We start from the raw sequence: 22,535 nt of genomic DNA, 5'->3' as shown, positions 1-22,535 counted from the left end.
TATATCAGCAAAGAAGCATTACTGAAGAACAGTTCTGAGAGAATAGTGACTTAACAGATGCATTTTTGCCAACTGATTGTCCTTTTTAAATCCCATTGAAATGAGGCTTTGTCTGAAGTGTCCGTGTTGACTTTCTATTAAGAGTGAAATTAAGTTGTTAAACAGATTGTTAGATTAGAAATCATAAAACTTAACTGTGACAGTAGATCTAGATGAGAATAGGAAAAACATATCATTACAAAGATATTTCTGAGTCTCTTATTCTTGTTAGTAACTCCTTCCTTCACATACTGACAGATTTTGACCTGATTGGGAATGTCCACGTATGCTGCAGTGCAATACAGTTCATTTATTCCACTACACCGCCTTTGTTTTCCAATAAGTATGGGTAGTCTCTTGAATGCTTTCTCCTAAGTGAGCCTGTTTCAACTGAATTCGTGATGGCTGGTGGTCCAAGTCTCAGCATTCTTCACCACGGGTAACACCTTACTGGCAATGTCAGCAGGTAACATTAGCAAACACAGGTCAGAAACCTGTTTTCCATTGAAAAGTGGCCAAACACATTCATCTGCATTGAGGCTAATCATTTTCAAGCAGCAGTTCAGCTGTCCTGATTACAGATACCCACTGACACTTGCAGAGGGCATTGTTTGTATACAAAGTAATTAAAACTTTTGACTTCTCCATTTGAAACACTAATAAAGTGTATTATGGCATTTGGCCACCCTGACTGTGAACAAATATCCAAAGGAATTTCAAGACTTACTGGTATGAGAGTGCCAAACAATTAAAAGCTGGTTTGAATTTAAAAACAGAGGGAGAATATATCAATGTTTTAAAAACGGGGACATTCTAAATAGCAACTGCATCTGTGTTTCACAAATGGGGCTATAAAAACTACAAGAAAAAGTGGGTCTTATTCTTTACAGGTAATACCCCAGCTAAATTAATATCACATCCATTTATGCATTAATGAAAAGCCTAAAAAGCCCAATCCTGTGCAAAGATTCATGTATGCTTTAATGTAGTTTAGATCAGGATCATTATGGAGAAAGAAAAACATCGTCTTGATGCTGAAATAAACATTTGGTCTTTTAGATAGTTGTAAAATACAGCCAAGAAAAGATTGTACTTAGGATCTTAATCTGCATTGGAAATATGTTCATCAAATCGAAAGACAGTTTCAATTTACATGAAAAGGAAGCCTCTCACTAGTATCTAACATGCCTCAGAAAAATATCAATATTTACAACTGCTCACATCTAAATTGAGGGCATTTTATTTCACCATCCACAGTGTGGTGGTAAACATGTTACTGTCCTGGACAACAGTTTATCTTGGCATTGGTCTCATTTGTGTCTAGTAATACTGCAAATCTTGCGAGAAATGCCAGACTTTCTCAAAGCAAACAGCTGGGCCAGTAAAGATTGCCAAACTCTTGAATTCTGTCAGATCAGTTTCAGTAAACTTGGAATGCAAATTCGTAAAGAAAACTACATATATTTTTTAAAACTGCTTTGAAGCTAAAAGAGAATTTACACTTTGTTTTCCTCTAAGGCCCAGCGAAGCCTGGAGCAGCTCTTATTTTATCCAAACCGACTTTGCCTCTCTCTGATGATGATATATGTTCACTCCATTGCAATAGGTAGTATTTCAAATGTCTATTTTTGCCCTATCTGTGTGGTAAATTTCTTCTGGATATTTATGTTTCTACATGTTTTATTGTAGGAGGAATTCAAAACATTTCAGTTACGTCTTAAAATTGCTCCAGATGAAGGAGAAAGCCTTCATCAAACGAAGAATGGTCTGACTGACAGGTCAGCTTCAGAATAAAGCCAAGTCTGAGAAATAACAATCCAGAATCTTCCCACGACCAGAAGAAATGAGCACTGAGAGACCTTCCAACCTAATCAAATACACAGGGCAGACAAGCATTCCTTCCCTCGAAAATATAAGTGATTTCTCCTTAAATATCACTGACTGCACCCAGGTCGTGGTGCCAGAGGAAGTTTTTTTCACTGTTGCTGCTGCTGGAATACTGGAAAATCTGCTTGTCCTTATTGCTGTCATTAGAAATAAGAATTTGCACTTGCCCATGTACTTCTTCATTTGCAGTTTAGCTATTTCAGACATGCTAGGTAGCTTGTACAAAACACTGGAGAACATCTTTATCATCTTGTGCAAAATGGGGTACCTGACACACCGTGGAGACTTTGAGAAAAAGCTGGATGATGCCATGGATTCCATGTTCATTCTGTCTTTACTGGGGTCGATTTTCAGCTTGTTAGCTATTGCAGCAGACAGATACATCACTATCTTCTATGCTTTGCGGTACCATAACATCATGACAGTAAGAAGGGCCTTAGTTATTTTGGCAATCATTTGGACGTTCTGTGCTGGCAGTAGCATTGCCATTGCCCTCTTCTCCTACGAAGCAGCAACAGTCATTCCCTTTACCATCCTGTTCCCTTTAATGATGTTTTTTATACTGTGCCTCTATGTCCATATGTTCCTCCTGGCTCGATCTCATGCTAAAAAGATCGCCTCACTGCCAACCAGCACAGTCCATCAGAGAACTAACATGAAAGGAGCCATTACGCTGACCATTTTCCTTGGAGTTTTCCTTTGCTGTTGGGCTCCCTTTGTTCTTCACATCCTCTTAGCAAGGTTTTGCCCACATAACCCTTACTGCGCCTGTTACATGTCCATTTTCCATGTGAATGGGACGCTCATAATGTGCAATGCGATCATCGACCCTATGATTTTTGCATTCCGAAGCCCAGAATTACGGAGTACATTTAAGAAGATGTTCTGCTATGCCAGGTCAAACTGGAACTGGTAAACACTTCATGAAAAATGAAGATGATAGAAGTACACCTATGGGGTGCTGTGCAACATCAGTTTGCAGAGTTAAAAATATTAACAATTATGCCCAAAGTAATACTATGCTTGTAGGATACTGCCAGTGATTTTCAGAGGGCTACCAAAGAATGCATAAAAACTAAGCATGCACACAAATCTTTGCCAACCAGACCTCCAGAAATATTACTGAGGAAGTTAATTTTGCTGACAATTTTCATGCAAGTAAAAAAATGTCTTAACTATCTTCTGTTATTTCAGAAAAATCCAGATATAAATCTTCTGCAGCACGTATTGCATTAGCCTAGAGATGAGTTTACACCAACTCATTTTGTATCAGTAATTTCAATTTAAGGTGTATATTACTTTAAAATTCTGTTGTTTAAATCACAATGAAATGAACATTTGTTTCTAAACGGCACATTTATATAAAAGTCTATGATAAAGCAGAAAATACAGACATGTAATTGGATTTTGCTGGAAAAGTGAATTCATGACTGTTCTTTAACACCTAGTCTCCTTAAAATCATGTAATTAGTGTTCTCTAAGTTTCAAAAATAACTTCTGGAGTGTGAGTCCAAGAGAAGAAGATATTTTGGTTTAAAAGCTATTTTTAGTGACTGAAGAGTTTTTTCCAACATAAAGTTGTTGTGGCAGCAAAGAAAGGTTTGAATTTAAAACTCCAAATCTGTATCTAGACTAGCAAAGGGAATTGCTAAGCTTGCCAGATCCCCATTGGAAGTCCCTGGGCCAGTTTGCTTTAATAAAATAATAAGCTTCACAGACAGTAAAAGAACTTTGATTAAGCCATGACTTTCTAAACATGCCACAACAAAGAACTGAAAAAATAAAATACCAGAGAGAAAATTCAAAGGCCTCCAAGGAAGTCAGTCACCTGGATAAGGAATCAGTTAGCCAGTCTGGAAGGATGCTACAAAGCAGTTCATAATTTACAAAATCCTAGTGATAAAATTTTTAATTGTCCCTGCCAAAATAACACAGAACTCACAAAACTTGAAGGCAGAATAGTTTTCAACAGCAAAACATCCTGAAGCAGTCTAGAGCATATGGTGAGGAATTAACCTCACAATAATTCAGTGGAGTTATTCAGCTGTGCCAGAGAAAGAATATTTAGTAAGAGACAGCCCTGAAACTGAGCAAGCCAAGGCACAGCTAGAACAAGAAGGAGAGGAAAAGATAAAAACTGTTAGAATTCATAGATAAACAGAAAAATTTACTCTGATGGAACACTAAGAAAAACAGGAATTTCAAGATATATGGAATATGGACCAAACCATACATATTCAGGTGGACTTAGGCTTACAGGTAAAGATATAAGAAAGGGACAATAAACCTGAAAGCTTCTATAGAACTAAGCAAATAAAATATCTTAAATGAGAAAAGAGATACTAAAATGAAATTTTTTCAAACCTATACATTTATTACAAAAAAGATTTATCTATAAAAGGCAAGTTTAGAAGGGAGTTCAGAGATAATCACACATTTTATTTTAATGAGAATTTTTTCGTTCCCATCAAAAGCAGAACAAACGTAAAGCTGCACAGCAAGAAATGACTGTTAGACCTGAAAAAAAGAAAAAAGAAAAAAATTATACAATATTAAAGACAAGGCAAAACAAAAGACCTACAGTACCATAATACCCTGTGCACACAGTTGATGAGCTTCAAAATGATAAAAAATATTTGACAGAAAATTGTGATGTAGGCAACCCTTATGTTAAGTCTGCAACACATGAAATATCTACTGAATGCACCTTCCCTCAAAATTGTTTTCCATCTGCTTCCCTAAAACAGACATAGTTAAGAGAGCTAAGTAGCCTCAATGTTAGAAGTCACTGCACTTTGTAAGGAAGTCCACTCTAACTCTACCAATGCAAGGTCTCTGTGTTCAGACTGAGATCTCCAAGTGTAAATTTTGATAAATTATGTACAATAAAAAATTAACCTATGACTTCTAAACATGGAGAATTAATCAATAAAGAACATACATTTAGCACTGCAAAAAGGAACATTCAAGACAGACTCATGTCAAAATCCAAAACTGAGTAGTAAAATATACCATTGAAATTCTGTATAAAGTCCTTTGCAAACGACTGCTCATCTTGTGGAGACACTGGCAGTTTCAGCTAGGAAAGGGACAAATGTGAGAGCCCAGGCTGGGGGCAGACATGGCCATGGCTACGGCTACAGCAGGCCCCAGATGGGGCCACCATCTACTGCTTTCTTCTGCCACACTAACATGTGGCAGCTCAGAGTAGTCCTCAGACAGGGTTGGCTTGGCCTGGAGGAAATAGGACAACTTGGACCTGGCTGCCTTCAGACCTCCTCTAACTGCCCCCACCTACCCAAGAGTCTCAGGATCTGGCTGGCACCAACCTTCCTCGTGGCATCCCCAGGCCCAGGGGAGAGAGGAGGGTGAGCCATCGCTCATAGACCCTAGGAGCCAGAGCCTAGTTCTCATCCCTGCACCACCAGCGCTTTGCTTTGCCACAGGGACCTGGGCTCCTACCTCGCCACAAAGCCTGGCCTCTAGGACATTCCAAGGAGAGAGCAGCCTGAGGCAAGGAGGTCAGATGAGGCACTATGCCCACCCTTATGCCAGACCTCCAGCCTGCCTTACAGGTTCATTACTGCTCTGCCTATGCCCCAATCTCAGAACATGGCTGGTAATGGTGGCACTCTCCTGCCATGGTCCCAGACCCACAGTAGGAGCCCTTAGACAGCCTGTGTGGGGCACAAACTGCTCACCAAGTAGCTGGGCTCACTCTCTCCTTTTCATTACCCATGCCTCAGCTTCACCCTCGACCTAAGACCCTAAGGACACCTAAGATAAGAACCTAAGATACAAAATCAGCCCTACAGCACACCTTTGATCCCCTTCCTCTTGGCCCCACTTCAAGGGCAGAGCAAACTGTCCTCCAGTAACCCAGCACCTGTCCACTCCTTCCCAAGCTGTCCCGCTGTTTTTCCTCAGCACCGTCCCTAAGCCTCCAGCCACCATTTACCTGCAAAACACGGAGCAGCCGGGGTTATGTAGGTTATGGCCCAGTGAGATTTTTTTTTCCATCCAGCTTGTTAAGACAAGGAGTCAACACTTAGGCAGCAAATTTTCGGCAGGTTTTACCCCACATCGTTCTCTTTGACTTGAACGTAGTTCTGCAGTTCCTGACATTGGATCTCAGATGGCCATGAGATCCAAGCACTGCCAGGAAGCGGTTCCTACCTAACGTTACCAGGAATTAACTGCCTATGCTTTGTAGCTTACCTGGTCTCATCTGTGGATACAGTCAGAACAACATCCCAAAAGCATTTGTTCATGTCATGGTGCTTGAGCAACACTTAAACTTATGGCTTGAGGTTATGTCTTTAAACTGGTAATAGAAACTTGGAGGCTGTTACTGTTAGACTGTGTGTCTAATATCCAAACAGCCAGCAAGGTGGGGAAAAAGCTGCTACATACGGGGATCTAAGACAAAGCACACAGAGAGAAGGATTGTAAATTATGATAACTGCCTGTTGTTCTTCATTTTTAATGGGTTCAGGACAACAGAACTTGCCATGTTCTCTATGTAAATTTGTAAAAAATGCAGATCCTATGCATTTGCAATTTAGTTGAAATCTGCAACAGAATATTAGATCTCAAGCTGAGCCTAAGAGTTGTATAAAGGAGTCAATATAAAATTCAAAAGACATATAAAATTTTCTTTTTCTTCAGTGTGCACTAGTTATGATTAAATGGAGCATTCTTTTGAAAATATTTCATTTCAGGGGAGGCAGAGACAGGAAGAGCACAAAATATTCTTGAATAAAAAAGCTTCTAGGAAAATTTTCATTTTTAAGTCTGCCAGCATTTGTTGCATGTCAGCAGATGGGTAAATCTCCATATGTTATCTCCTAATTGGCTGCAAATTTGGCTTGCATTTTAGCTGTTCTGCAGTTTCCAAGCAAATAAGTTTTTCCATTTCACATAGTAGTGTCTCTGTATATCTCCCTGTGTTGCTCTTTGAACAGATTATTTAAGTCATGATTTGTGAAGCCTCCATTATACTGTACCGAAGTCACTCTTGAAACTCTACTCCAATATATTAATGTATAACAGTGAACACTTTTCTCCGATTTCGGGACTTTCCTTCATCTGCCCAGCCTCAAATGACAAGTGTTTGGGGGACAGAACTGTACCTTAACATTGGGAGAAATAAGTTAATCTCAGATCCTACCAGAAGCTAATAAGCCTGGAAGGAAAATCCAGTCCCTTGAAAAACACAGGCAACACTACAATCAATGTTTCATTTGGAAGGGCCCACAGAACTTCACACGCCTGTGGCAACAAAACATTTCCTAGTCACTTACTGCAAAACCAAAGAAGAAAAGCTCGTGGGTTTTTTGCTATCTGTTGTTTTGAACTGAACTTCATGTTCAGGAACAAAGTGAACAAATCTGATAAAGGCACCCAGGGGGATTAATTCTACTGAAGCAGTCAGTATGCCAGTGAGAGACAGACTTGCATAGCAGTTTTATTTTGTTCACAAAATAGCAAGACAAATATAGTTCATTTGTGAGAAAAGATAGTTTAGAGTTTATTACTTATGTGAGAAAAATCTTGTTTCCATGAATCATGGTCCTGGGCAAGACTTTCAGAAAAATAGGTGTCTTGGACTCCTATTAGCTCGACAAAATTTCAGTTTTTCAAACAATATTTAAGTAATTGGAAAAAGAAGTTCGACATGAAGTGCAGAGCACCGTCAAAGGCAAGCAATACTTATTTAGAGTATTTGTTTATAAGAGGAGTTGAGGCAAATGTTAGCCTTCTCTGTTTAAAAATCTCAAGCAAGATACTTCATATTGAGTCAGCTACAATTACAGGCAAGGAAAACAATAAAAGGATCTTAAAGTATCTATTTATTGTGAGACCTAGTACTGCTTGTAACAGTCCTGAATTGTGATTATGTTCACAGCCTTATTGATTTGGTTGATTTTTTGGAATTTGTTTTAGCCTTGGAGGCTTGGAACTTTCAGTACTTTTTTTCAGTACTAAACCTCTACGTTTCAAGCGAACACTTTTTTCAAAATATCTTTTTGAGTCAGATTTGAACTAAACTCTTCAAATGATACATTTATTCAAACAGAATCTATTCCCCAAGTAGGCACAGAGTCTGTTTTTTAATTCTCTCAAGGTAATTACAGCAGATAGCCATCTCTGAAGATATTATGTGTTCATCATTCGATAGCGCTTTGATACAGCTTTGTTTGAAGTGTCACTTTTACAGAAGACACAATGCTGTTGTGAGCTCCTCATTCAAAGAGCATGACTTACAGTACAATTCTGGAGAAATGAGTGTGACCATTTAAGAAAACTTTTCATGTCCACTTGAAAGCAGTTTTCTTATGTCTGCAAATGCCCTCAAATTACTGCTATAACACAAAGATCATACTTTGGAACTGTCACACATAGTCTAATGAGTGACCATTAGCTATTAAGTAATTCTGGATAACCCAGCTGGAGTACAAATGCCTAATGAGTAATTAAGATTATTTATTGCTTTCCATATTTTTTTTACATTAAGAGCATGAGATGGGTTTGTTACTCCACATTCCATGTATCACAACTTCAGTCCTTCAACAGTTACACCTAACACCGTTGCCTGCCCCATCTTCCAAAGGTCATACACTCTCCTTTTTTTTTCTCCTGAGTTCCAGCCAAAGCTCTCTGTTCAGCCAGGCCGGTCTTCTTCCCCGCCTGCTCATCTTTCGGCACATGGGGACAGCCTGCTCCTGCGCCTTTAAGGTTTCCTTCTTGAAGAACGCCCAGCCTTCCTGGACCCCTCTGCCCTTCAGGACTGCCTCCCAAGGGACTCTGCCAACCAGGCCTCTAAACAGGCCGAAGTCTGCCCTCCGGAACTCCAAGGTGGCAGTTCTGCTGACCTGCCTCCTTACTTCTCCGGGAATCAAAAACTCGAAAAGGTTATATATATAAATATATATATAAATAAAATAAAGGTTATATATAGAAAGGTTATATACAGAAAGGTTTCCAGAACAAAAAGGCAGGCTGCACTGCATGCAGCTTTACAGGCCAACAACTCGTTTCGGTGTCATGGCCCTGAGGCACTGCCAGTCCTGACTGTCGCCGCCCACACCCGGGGCTCCCCCCACTCTGCTCATGGCCCAGGGCCCCATGTCAGTCCCCCAAAGCTGCCAGCCCTTGCCTCAGTGACACTTCAGCAGGGCTGGTCTCCAGCTCCCCACAGCCCTGCCCTGCCCAGCCATGGGCCCTGCCGAGCCAGGCCCACTCCGAGGCCCAAGTCCTGGCCCAGCCTCAGACCGTCGCCAGGGAGCTGCCTGATTCCCAGGGCTGGGGCTGCCCCAGGGCTGCGGCTGCCCTGCTCCTGGCTGGGGCGGTGGGACGAGTCCTGGCTGCCAGGCCCTGCCCTGACGGACCCCAGAGGAGCCCCACGGCCACTGGCCCCCGCAGTGCCCTGACTTCAAGCTGTTAGTTGCAAACAGGCAGTTAAGTCACTTTCACAGAATCTGAAACTACACAGGAGCCTCTGCAGCATAGCATGAGAGCATTCAGCTCTGCAGGGAGCCTCGGTGTCAGCATAACACTGTGTAGTTTAATACAGTCTCTAAAGCCAGCAAGAAATATCTTCAGCCCCTTTTAAATCCTATCACATAAGTTATTCTCCTAATTGTCCCTTCCTGACAATTTAAATTTGGTCTCAGTATTTGGTTGCATTGAAAGTCTAGAGTAGATGTCTTCCAATTCAAAACTAGCTTCCCAGTCCCAGGGACTCCTGCAGCTACTCACTTTCAAAATTAATTTATATTATCCACCATGCTAAATATGCATTTGAGCTTTCACTTGAATTTTACAGAATGATCTACAGAGTCTGCTTCACTGATGTACCGTTTCAGTCTTACAGTCTACAGTCTTACATTTTCATTTACTTGAGAAATGAAACTACAGCCAAGCAATTTGGGTAATCACATCATCTGGTGTGACAGGTAAATCTGTCTTAACTGCCAGTCTGTGCAATGAGGAAAAAAGGAAGAGAGAAAAAAGCGCTTCAGCCCAGCACGGAGCGGTCCATGTCAGAGGGCAAGCCGAGAGGAACTGACGGAGGCCTCAGGTCTCTCGTCTGCGCTTAGATTCCTCTCAGATCACAGCAGAGCCTTTGAAAGAGGGGGGAATTTGGATAAAAAGCAGCTGCTGGCTCCTGGATGAGCAGGCGGATGAAAGAAGCGCAGCCTTGCAAGTGAGAGCTGGCTGGTTAATAAGGGGTTGAGACTGGTAGCGTTTCCCATTAGAGGAGCTGGCACTAGGGGTTGTTAGAAGTCTGGGAACAGGCCCAAGGAAAAGGATCACTGAAGAATAATCATTTTTTAAAATAATGGTGTTAAATGAACTAAATCAATTGTTCAGCCTTTTTCTATACATAGGGGTCTTTACTGAAGGCTTTGTCTAGGTGGCTCAGGAGTATTAGGGGCGTGAGAACGCTCATCAGGCAGAGGGGTCCCCGGGCTCCCAGGCTGGAAATGTTGCCAGCAAAGCCAGGATCAGGCTAGGAGGGAAGAGGTCAGTGCTGAGACCTGGATGGGAAGGAAGAAGTAATTTCTAGGATTGGGAGGACAGCATGGAAGTAACCAGAACAGAGAAAGAAAGGTGTGGAGAGGACATACTCATCTTGCACTGCTGGACAGAAGTGTGCAGACCTGAGAGAGAAGCAGAAATGAAGAAAGTAACATTCAGGGTCAAACAAAGCAAAGGAATGTCAAGAGATTAGTGAAAGGAGCAGAGATGTCCAGAACAGGGCTTTTGTCCTTGATTTGCAATAACAACCAATAATTGTTTTTTTTTTTTTAACTGCATTTTGTATTCAGTATTGATGTATTGGGTGCAGGTGCCCAGGTGCTGGCAGCAGGGGGGCTGCAGGGTGGCCTTTGTGAGGAGAAGCTGGGGCTGCCCCATGCCAGACACAGCTGGTTCCAACCAGCTCCAACAGACCCACCACAGGGCACAGCTGAGCCCCTCAGCCAAGATGGTGGCACCTCTAGGAAAACATGCTTAAGAAAGAGTAAAAATGCTGCACAGCAGCTGTGAGAGAAGAATGACGAAAAATGTGAGGGAAACAGCCCTGCAGACACCGAGGTGAGATAAGAAGAGATATGGTGCTTAGAGACATGGTTTAGTGGTGGACTTGGCAGTGCTAGGTTAACGGTTGGACTTGATGATGTTAAAGGTCTCTTCCAACCTAAAAGATTCTATGATTCTATGAGGAGGTGCTACAGGCACTGGAGCAGAGACTCCCCTGCAGCCTGTGGAGAAGACCATGGTGAAGCAGGTATTTCCCTGCAGCCCTTGGACATGATCATGCTGGAGCAGCTATTCACACTGCAGCCCATGGAGGACCCCACGCTGGAGTGGGTGGATATTTCCTGAAGGAACCGCAACCCATGTGGAGAGCCCATGGTGGAGCAGGTTCACCCTGAAGGGCTGCAGCCCATGTGGAGAGCCCATGCTGGAGCAGAAAAAAAGTATGAGGAGGAAGGAGCAGCAGAGAGGAACTGCTATGGACTGACCACAACCCCTATTCTCCATCCCACTGCGGGACAGAAGAGGCCATAGAGGAGTCACGAATGAAGCAATGAAGTTGAGCCTGGGAGGAAGGGGAGGGTGGGGTGGAAGGTCTTTTTAGTTTTGTCTTTGTTTCTCACCATCCTACTCTGTTTTAATCAGCAATAAATTAATTTTCCCCAGGTCAAGTCTGTTTTGCCTGTGACAGTAACTGTTAGCAATCTACCTGTCTGTATCTTGCCCCACAAGCTTTTTTCATCTTATTTTCTCCCCCTGTCCTGTTGAGGAGGGGAAGTGAGAGAGCAGCTGGGTGGGCATCTGGCAGCCAGCCAAGGTCAACCCACCACAATTGATTAATCCTACAAATAAGGATTAACAGTACTAGCTTAGAAATCAGATGCAGTAGGACTGCAAGGATGGGCAAACCACAGATGAAGGAAATGGCTTGCAGTACACTAGTTTAGTGAACTTCACCAGCTTTCTTAGAGATCCCAACCTGAAGCATCCTTTGTGCTCTTATACTGACAGGAAAATCCTGACTTAGACTAACCGACAAATAAACCACAGACAATAATGTTAAACTGGATTCTGTGCATAAGCCTTGGATGTCCACTTACCTCAAAGCACTGGGATAAACTAAAAAAATCTCCTCTTGTTTCAGCTGATGAGAGTAAACTTTGCAGGTGTACATGGCTTTGTGTGCTGAGTACCATCTGCCAGCTTTCTGCCATCACATGGTGGAAACTGGGTGAAAACTCCTCTGTTAGAAGGCAATCTGAATTAAAGAGAGGGATGATAATAAAATGACTTTAGAGGTTGGCACTATTGCCTTGATAGTGCCAAATGAAGTCTGAACACTCAAGAATAGTTTATATTGAAAATGCAGAGCAGTAGCTTTTTATAACAGAATAATCCATGACAGCTGCTCAGGAGTGTTCTCAAAATCGTCTAGGTATTTACTGTTTATTTAACTGTTGTTTAAGCTCGAACCCTGTAATCTTTTTTGGAACCAGTGTCAGTCTCGGCATGTCAAAGGCAAGATTTTCTGACAATACTCAAGCGGGACATAGAGAGGAGGCAGAACTGACGTAGCCTGTGAAGCATTTATTTCTATTTGACATATTAGTGCCAGAGCTACAATACCACGTGGCAAAAAGAGCACTTGCCTCAGAAGTCCCAGTGAATAGGTGGCTAATAGAGAAAAATTATCTTGAGCACCATCAGCCATTACTGCTGCCAAGGAGGAGGGACATCAGTGGTGGCAGCAGCTGGAAGGAGTGCCTGGTGCCTGGAAGGAACAGCAAAGCTGTGGCTATCTGATTCACCCAGATCTCTTGCTGTGGCTCCTCTTGATGTCATGCCACAAAGGAACTGAAATATTCGTACGTACCTTCACGGACATACAGACGTATGTTTTTTATATTGCTTTCTTCATAAAGGTTCTTTCAACTCAGTCGCACAGACTTTCAGTCTCAGTCCTGCATCCATTTGATTTAGTGACGAAAGAAGCCTTAAAGTGCATTTTCTGTGTTATCTCTTTGGATATGTGTAAATAAAGTAATACCGTATCTCACAGAAGGAATTCAAAACAGGTCCTGAAGAATCTACAATGTGAACAGGGGTTATGTTTGTGTTTCATGACTTAATTATTAATTTATTTTTTATTTTCTTCCCCATACCTTTCAAAAAGTTCAGTTTCTTCCTTAAATCATCATCATAAAATTGTCTGCCGTGATCCTGGTCCCTGTTAATGTATCATGTCTGGGGGTCAGTCATATTAGAGTCAGATTAAGTGTGGTGCTACTGGTATTTCAAAAATAACCTGATAATTTAAAATTCAAAACATATTGCACATTCATTTGAAATTCAGATGTTGAGGTTTCAAAAAATATTTCATGCATTATATCTGCAAAATGTTTTATATCCATTCCATAACTAAGTACCTTACAGTATACTTTCCTCAGCTGATTGTCCTCCCAGCAACTAAGTCATGATCATAAAAATTAGCTTAAATGACTAAAATTGCCTAACATAATATCTGTACTAACATTCAGTAGTCTATTCAAATGTTTGCCTTCTTATATTTGTAACAGAAAATGTGAATAAAAGGCAGTACTCTGAAAAAAAGAATTTAGGACTAAATAAAACAAAGGACTTTGGTAGAATTTGGTGCCTAAAACAGGAACACCTACAGCTGTTTCTCTTTTCTTTGCAAGCAAATACACACTCAGTGACACAAGCAAGCCCCAGGAAATGGGAGACCAAGATTTACGTTCTTAGACAGAGAGAATTCAAAACCCCACCTATAGCCTTTCTAAAGCAACTGTTGGGCCACAGGCGTTTATGTAGGTAGAAGAATTTCCAGTTGCTCTTCTTTGAAGATGTTCCTACTGTTGAAACTGTGCAGTCAAGAAACCAGCATTCACTGGAGCGGGGGACGAGAGAGACTTGTGGGTCAGAAGCATCCCTGTGGGTCAAGGAGCTCTGCGACTCAGGTCTGCGACTCTTTGCACTGCTGACATACTTTGCTTCAGCAAAAATATAACAAAGTGATTCCCCAGGAAGTCTGAACTAGAAGTCCCTCAGGTAATAGAGAGACCAGAACCCAGCCTCACGTACTTCTGGAGGGGTGGTTTAAACATTAGTCTATTGCATGAAGCTCATAGTCTTAGAACCAAGACAATGGCAGCGTTTTACAAGAACGGTATCTAGTACACAGCTCTCTCAAAAAGGAAGGGTGTGATCACCTGCTCTTAAAAGAGACAATCATGTGGTTCCATACCGCACAAGATTATTTGAGTCCCTTACCTCCTCACTTTGTTCAATATTTCTGACCCTGTCTTTAGACACCTGCTTGTATCCCCACTCAGTCTGGAGAACCTTAGACTTAAGCAGGGTTCTGGATTGCTCACTTGGCACCACCAAAACTGACAAGATCCTCAGAACTAGAACAGTTTAACTCAGCTCTCCAGACTGTCTTCTTTCCTATGTGCACAAGGAGAAAATGGTAACAATTTAGATCCATTCACAACATGCTCTGTGCTAAATCAGAGCTCAGTAGCAGCTGTTTGGCCTATGCAAACTCTGGAGCATGAACCATCCAGAAAAAAGTATGAAAAAGGTACTGCACAGCCCTAGTTCGCAACTGCAAGCTCACCTGCAAAGCAAATCTCTGAAAAGTGAGAGCAATCCTGCTTCCTCATGATTACAAGAAAGATCTGGTTTTGAATCAGTCAGAAGGCATCTTATTTTTGTTAAGAGACACTCTGTATTACACTAGGCCTGTAATGGATAATTTCTCTCCTAGAGAAGACAGATAAACTTAAGTTTACTAAATTGTCTCATATTGCCTGCAGTTAGCTTTGTAAAAGCCCAGACTTTCAGTTTGAGGGTTTGGAAAATGTTCTTCTGAAAGAATGTGATAGGATGAGAGGGGAAACAAAAGGTCTTCTGAATTAAGTAAGTCCGCTCTCCCAGCCCTTCTGGCTATACTGATGACAAAGCCTCCCCCACAAGGAATATGCCTTACCAACTGGCAATGTCGTGAAACAAATGCCTAGAATAAGGTCAGAAATAACATTTAGCAGTTCAGAAATGCATCTGTTCTGTTAATGATAGTTTCATATCCATATTTTTGGGTTGCAGATGAAGCTATATGGAAATGAAAGTGTCTTTACATCAGCTTAATCCTTCTCATACTAATTTCAAGCTGAGGCACACTTTTTTGTGTGTCTCTTCAACAAATATCTTTGCTCAGGTCTGCTTAATAAGTCCTGGAAAGGCACACTTGGGCTGGTTTGTGCACCTGACCAGTTACCAACTTCTCCACAACAGACTGCAAGGCAGATTGTCTTGCCTGTGAGCTTAGGTGCCCAGAGCACAGCTTCATTAGTACAAGACAGCAGGGTGGCGGTGGGGAGAAGAGGCCTTTCCCACAAAAGAGAAATCTGATGTTTGCTCGCACCTGCAGCACGCAGGGTGACAGTCCCCCCAGGTTCCGAAAGTGGGTGCGCGTAGGAGAGGCCACGCTGTCCAAAGTGCACAAACCTCTGCAGCCAAGCGTGGCAGCTGCTGGCAGGTAGGCAGCCACAGTTACAGGGTAGGTGACGCAGAGCGAAGGAGCTGCCAGCAAATGTAACCTTAAGGGAAAGAAAAGGCAAAGAAACTAACTGCTTCATTTTAGTAGTCCTTTCTAGCAACAGTAGAAATAGTGTGATAATTATCAAGAGAAAAATGTCAAGCACCACTGTGCCCAAGACACTGTGGGTTGTGAAAGAGTTCCTTGGCACAATATTCAAGCAATAAGAAATGAGAAAGGACTAAAGATAGAATGTTGGGAATTAAATTTAAAACAGTATATAATTCAGTAGTGGTAAAAAAGGAATTTAATTCTAACATTTCTGCTTAAAGCCTAGCAATCTGTGAATTACCTGAAGTGCACACTGAATTTCGAGATATTTGGCTTTTGAAGGATATTCTAGTATATATTGTAGCCTGCATTTTCTGTAATCCCTTTTATCCATCAACACCAGAGACATTTTGCTGCCCTTTAAAAAACACTTTTTCAAAAATCATAGAGTGCACTTTCAAGACTTATCCTTTGCTGTTAAATCTTCACACCTTTTCTCATGACCCACTGACCACCTTTTTCAATCAGTTGTAAGATGAAGCCTTAGTATTACTCTCCTAGACTAGTTACCTCAGGGTGTTTTCTTTAAATAACAAAATTCAAGTTTATTGCAATAATATTAGCTAGAGGGAAGGTCCTCTGATTAAGTAATAAACACATTGAAAAGTGGGGAGGACATATTTTGACCATGTGGAGGAAACATTCGTGTAACAGGGGTAGAAGATCCCTCATGCTTTCCTCCGTAACAGCCGAGGTGGGTCAGACTAATAGTAGTGTCTGAGCCCCATTACAGGGAATAGCTACAAAACATTTCATCCCACCCTCACCGTTGTAGCTGAAGGACCCCAGGAACTATGAACTCTGTGGTATCAGCACACACACACCAGTAGGTCTCTGCAGCTGAAAAAATTGGTCCTTAAGTGAATTAGTACGTGAAATTAAAAGACAAAATCATAATTAGCTGGACAAGAAAGACCATATCTGGAAACAGATGCCAGAATGCAGCCAACTTCTACTTCTGAGAAGGTTAAGGAAACAGGAGGTGAGCCACAGGCTGATGCTTCAGGGAGGGAAGAAAACAACTCTGAGTCGAAACCCAAACACAGTTCATCCCTGCAGGAAAGAAAGTAAAGGTAGAAAAATCACCCCTACAACAAACAGAGCAGTGAATTAATTAGTTTTAGTACTTAGCAGGGTAGACGGACTTCTGTGTGGTTGTTTATGGTATTTTGGCCTCTGTTTAAATCACAGGGGTTTTCTAATAAGGTTGTTCTGTTTTTAACTCTTGGATTTGGACTCTCTTGTTTTTACCAATGAGGTATAACAAGAGCAGTGGATTTACCGTGCGGAATTTAACAGCCAGTACACTAGCTTCCCTTAAGGAATACTAGCATCCCTTCAGGGGAGAACTGCTGTAGCAAAACATAATGGTGAGAGTAAAGAACAGATACTTGAAATAAGCTTTCAAATATATGTTTCCGTGGGAGCAAATTAGCTATAATATATGGAAGGGCTGTACCCACACTTCAGCCAGCATTGCTTCGTCTCCACTCCCTGGCCACATCTTGCTTTCTACATTTCAAATGTTTGTGCACATGTTCAAGATTCAGATGTCTGTCCTCAGCTGACTTAAAAGAAGTTCATGTATTATCTTTGGCATGTTTTATAGACCATTTGACAAGTAGTGCATTACCAAAACCACAATTTCATATACTTGAAATACAATTGTACCCACCTCCAAGGCTGAGAAGGCAACAGCTGAGAAAAACAGTCTGAAACAAAGAAGAGCTTCACCTATCCACCAATAATTTGCATTAGAGCAAACATCAGAGAGAAGAAATGCAAGCAGACCCTTTATTAAGGCATGAGGAAATGATAAGTTGACAACCCATTAGGACAAGAGGAAGAACCAACAAGGACTGCATGTCTCTTATGCTGATGCACAACTTGTAAAGTCTATCCTTAGCTTTGCAGCCCATGACCTTTGGATCTGTATACAGATGCCTGTTGTTCAGTACCCTTTTTGTTCTAGGAAAAATGTCTTTCCCAACTATAGTTCCCAGCTGGTTGCACAAGTTTCCTATAAAAGAATTGAGCTATTACACCAGTATGGCATTCGGTCCCTTACAGAGGTCACAAGCTGCTGTGCTGCTGCAAGAAGGGAGTTGGAAGAGCAAGAGGGACACACTCACATGCAGAATCTGGTCTAAATGGTGGCTCTCAAAGGAGGCCATTACAGAGAGCAACCCTCTTGCCTTCATTTAATGGGAGTAAGCTCTACTTAGTCTGAAAACAATGGAAAAGAAATACTGGGTGACTCTCTGACATTTCAGTAGTCATCCCACAGGTTTGTCTCCATGAGACTGACTGAGGTTTTAAACCCCATATTCTTTGCTCTCAACAGTCTGTGCATCTCTCTGAAATGGCATGAAGTTCCACAAAGCTGTTTGTACATGTGGAAAAAATAAGAAGATTAACAATAGCCACCCAAAAATTTTGATCAGGAGGTTCAGATGTGTTTCAGGAGCTGTTAGCATTTAGATCACCAACATGTATCACTTGTCAGATGAATAAAGAAAGCGATGGATAGATACATAGATAGATAGACAGACAGATCGATAATAATGTATGTATAATAATGCTATTTTGCCACTTTAGAAGCAAAGTTAACCACTCAATAAAGCAGTACAAAAGCCTCAGAGACAGAAGCTGATGTAAGAAAAAAAAATACATTTTTAGGGAAGGACAAACAGAAACAACCCAAATATTGAGGCCAATATGATCAAAGCATGAAGGACAACGACTATTTCCCACTAACAAATGGGCACATCAGAATGGTGGTTTCTAGGGAAGGTAAGGACTTCAAATCCTTGTCTTTAGTATACAATGGAGCAGAAACAAAAAAACAGAATGAGGTCCAAAACCTTAATGGTGAAGGGAAATCTCTAAAAAATCTAAAGAATTACTAATTCAAATGCTGGGAAAAATATAAATGAGGAATTGTAGAGTCAGAATCTTCTTGCTAGTTATTATAGCCGCAGCTTTTATTTACAGGGACTCTGTGAACATAACTAATTATTATACTAATAAAGACAGCTTTCATCTTAGTGTCAAAGACAGAACTGCAGTCCAAGCAAAGGTCCAAAATTTCTCAAAATGGAAGTATAAAGCTATGTCTTATATTTTCCACCTCATTTTGGCACAGTTTTTAATTTGTCAGAATGTAAGTGGCTTGCTACTTCTATTCATCTCTTTTACAGACGAGACAGTTTCACAATCAGTTACTGCAGCCATTGGTTTTAAAAGCGTTGGTTTCTCTGGATGGAAAAAGCACCTATTTTGCAGTTGAAGGTAAGCACAGTGTAATTTTATGCATTCAACCATGACAGCACTTGTTGATTTAAAGCAAATGAAACGGTTACTGAAAGAAATCTTTAGAATACCTTGCAGACAAGTCATTATTTTGTCTGACCTCTGAAAGCTCCACTGATCAAAAACTTCCGTCTTTTACAGAGGAAAAATTAAGCAATTATAGTAATTAACCAAGGGGCAGTAATAGAGTCTCCATTAAAGGGGATAATGTATTCCCTTCTAAAAGACACATCCCGATCTGCTTTATTAACAGATGTGTGACATTGGCAGGAGATCTCACTTAGGGGAAGCAGTTTTCTTTATCTTTCACAGAGAGTTTTATTAAATCTACTTAAATCAAAGGCTATCAGAAAACAATAATTTGTTCACTTCCTTTTTGCCATGTTGATTGAAGTAAAAAACTATTTCTCTATCTAGTCATGTCAGATTGAATCTAAGTACTTGCACCATCATTATCACCTTGGCAGCTATATTCATATTATTTTTCATTACTTTCCCAGCCACTGTAGCTCCTGTTTCAACAAATGTTAATAAAAATTAAAATTGCTCAAAAAGCGCTTCACAGATGAATTGTCTTGTATATAAATTTACCTTTTTCCCAGCTAATTAAAATAACGTTCTGCAAGGAAATTACTTGTCTTGCAAAAACCATCTATTGATTTTATTTTTAAAAGCTTAAGGTAAAACTGAAATGTTACAAACAGAGCCAGTCCAAAACCTGTACTGTCTTCAGGAACTAGAAAGCTATAAATGTTACTTGAGACAATAAACGGAACTGGGAAAGGACATTTTGATAATGTGAAGGCAGCTATCCTGGGGGCAAAGGTTGATAACCACAGTTCTTTCCATCTCTAGTAGTTGCATAACTAAAGATTTTGAAAGAGAGTAGAAAAAACAAACCTAATAGTGCTGCCAAAAAAAAAAAAAAGCCTACAATTGCAGAAAGCCAGTGCTAATAGTTACTAATTAGTCCCTTACCCTGCCAGAGATAAATATCTGTATTTCAGGGAAACATGTTTCAGCTTCTTTTATTATTATTATAATTACAGTGAGTAATTGAGGATTCACAGACAGAGTGTGTTTGTAGGCAACAGAATAAATACATACAGTGAGCTCCAGAGAGATGATGGCAAAGGAAAAATAGTAAGTTGGCAGCTGGGAATGTCACATATTTCACCCTGGAAGAGAATTTGGCCTGGTACCTTGCTGCTGGCTGATGACCAGCTATCTCATTAGAAGATCTGTTTTGTTCAGGCACAACAGCATAAATAAAGATAATGTATTGTGCTTTCAGGTCTGTGTTTGCATTCACATTTCTTCCCCCTCCTAATAATCATATAAGGACACATTCTTTTGGCACAAGTGGGATTTCAGTGTACAGGCCTATGCTCCCACTCAGCAGTCACTCCAGGTTTGATGCCTGAAGTCGTTCTTGAGCCGCTGGGAAACTACATTTAAAGACCTGGCAAGATATATGTTGCAACCCCAACCCAAACAGACACTACGTCCAAGCCAGTACCTATTCTTCTACCTCTTATCTCTGTGTTACTAGTGGGATCTTCTCCAGCTGGTGCCACGAGGGTAAAACCAAGCTTTCTGACCTTCCCAAACACTTGTGCAATGGGAGACAGGGAAATGTTTCCTGCAGAGAGACATAGCTCCTTTCTCTGTGAACAGACTTGGCAGCGTAGTGGATCTCCCTAACACAGCAAGAGGGTTTCCACCTAAGTCCATACTTTCTTGCATACACACAAAGCCGAGCTCAGAATAAAGCCCAGAGTAACAGTAATGCATAATATCTTAATTCTTTGTGATGTTTCTACTTGCTGGTTTGAATCTTCTAGACAAGTGACTTACATGGGATAATCTTGTAGTGTGCTCTAGATCATAAGGAACTCACATCACCGGTAGCTCTCTATGCAGTAGCTGTCCACATGCACTCACATGTGGAATGACATAGGCCATAGATACACATTCAGTGTACACATACAGTGCTTAATTGTATTCCAATTGATGGCTGTTTTTATGTAGTACCTCAGCACATAAAACCAGGGCTCCTTGCTTACAACACCTGGTCCACACATGGAAAAGGTTATAGCACTCTCCCATCCACAACAGTAGGGAAGAAAAGAGCATGCTGAGATAGAAATGTGCTGTCTAAGAAAGGAAAACCCTTTCCAGGAAGACTTCCTTCCCCAACTTGTCATCTACCAGTGCATGACTATATCATTCCAAGTGTCACATGCTTTAGGTATCCACTTTATTTCCCTCCAGAAGTTACAGCTTCTATTAGAAGTCCATCATTAATTCTGTGCTCTTTTAAACTGCTTGAAGCAGTTTTGCACTTTTTTAAAGCTGAGGTGTCTTTCAAGGCTTACTTGGGGATCAGAAAAAGAATCCTGATCCTGGCTTTCCTGGGACTGATGGAAAGGGGAAAACAACAACCTTCTCTCACCTGAAGCTGAAGCCCAGGCTTGCTCCTTCACTCATTTTCATTTCCCCCAGACAAGTTAATACAGGTAGGTACTACCTGCTGCTGCATTCTGCCACAAATGCTGACCTCAGAAGTCTCTGTCCACGTAAGCTGAGGTCTCAGTGATTTTACTTCACTGGCAGATTTAGGATCCCAGCTTTTTCCCTGTCTAATGTGATCACAGGCCTGTTAGGTAAGAAGCAAGGTGGTTCAGCAGGCCTGCTTGGAAGGAAGGAAGGAAGGAAGGAAGGAAGGAAGGAAGGAAGGAAGGAAGGAAGGAAGGAAGGAAGGAAGGAAGGAAGGAAGGACAGACAAATACCAGCTTAGGAAGATTGTCTGCATTTTCAAGAAAAGGTCTGGAACTGTGGCATTCATAAGCGGAGAATAAGCACAGTGATTCAAGTTCAGATTGGCTACAGAGTCAGGGCAGTGCTGGTAGTAGCTTGACAGCAACTGTGGATAAACTCATGAAAATATTTTGCTCATTGAGTCAAAAAAGACGAGGAGGACCTAGAAAAAACTTCAATTTGCTTTATGTAGAGGAAACCATGAGCCATGAAAGGAACCTGAAGTTGACAAAGGAACATTGGTAGCAACAGGGTAGGAGCCATTACCCTGCAATCAGCAGTGATACAAACAAGAATGATCCAGGGAACTGCATGCTAAAAGAGCACCAAGATCTAACATGATGTAGCAGTAAAGCAGCCAGGAGAGAGTCAACTATTTCTCAGTGATGAGCTAATAACCTTTAAATCCCTTTAGTCCCCCTGAATTGTCAATAGCTTTCACAAAAAAACTTCAGCAACAATAACCACTGTAAAGAGATGTGATAAAGAACTTGGCAAGGACAGCACATGTTGCAAAAGAGAAGAAAGGGGTAAAATAAGTCAGTCTGTTGGCATGTGCTAGGATTCTACCAGCAGCTATGCTTGACATAGATTTCTTAACAGATAACTTAGTTTTTAAAACATGGAGAGTTCTGATGTTGTAAGTATATAATCTTCATTGACCTTGTCATAACAGGCCAATGAAAAGGAGAGAAGCAGAAAAGGGAGCTAGTTCATTTATAACGTCCCCTCTGTCCTTCCATGAAAGTTGTCATGCCTG

The 22,535-nt window shown here is 41.1% G+C and overlaps 1 protein-coding gene across 1 annotated transcript; it reads left to right on the top strand.

Annotated features, from left to right (window-relative positions):
• Positions 1–1,882: 1,882 nt before the first annotated feature.
• Positions 1,883–2,842, top strand: MC2R (melanocortin 2 receptor; the record flags this gene model as incomplete). Its single annotated transcript, XM_082321926.1, has 1 exon — positions 1,883–2,842. One exon carries the CDS (start codon positions 1,883–1,885, stop codon positions 2,840–2,842), a length of 960 nt encoding a protein of 319 aa, XP_082178052.1.
• Positions 2,843–22,535: the final 19,693 nt, after the last annotated feature.

Source organism: Platalea leucorodia, assembly GCF_965183815.1.
Source record: "Platalea leucorodia genome assembly, chromosome: 1".
Taxonomy (NCBI): Eukaryota; Metazoa; Chordata; class Aves; order Pelecaniformes; family Threskiornithidae; genus Platalea; species Platalea leucorodia.
The sequence above is the reverse complement of the archived record's forward strand: the minus strand, read 5'-3'. Positions and strand labels throughout refer to the sequence as shown.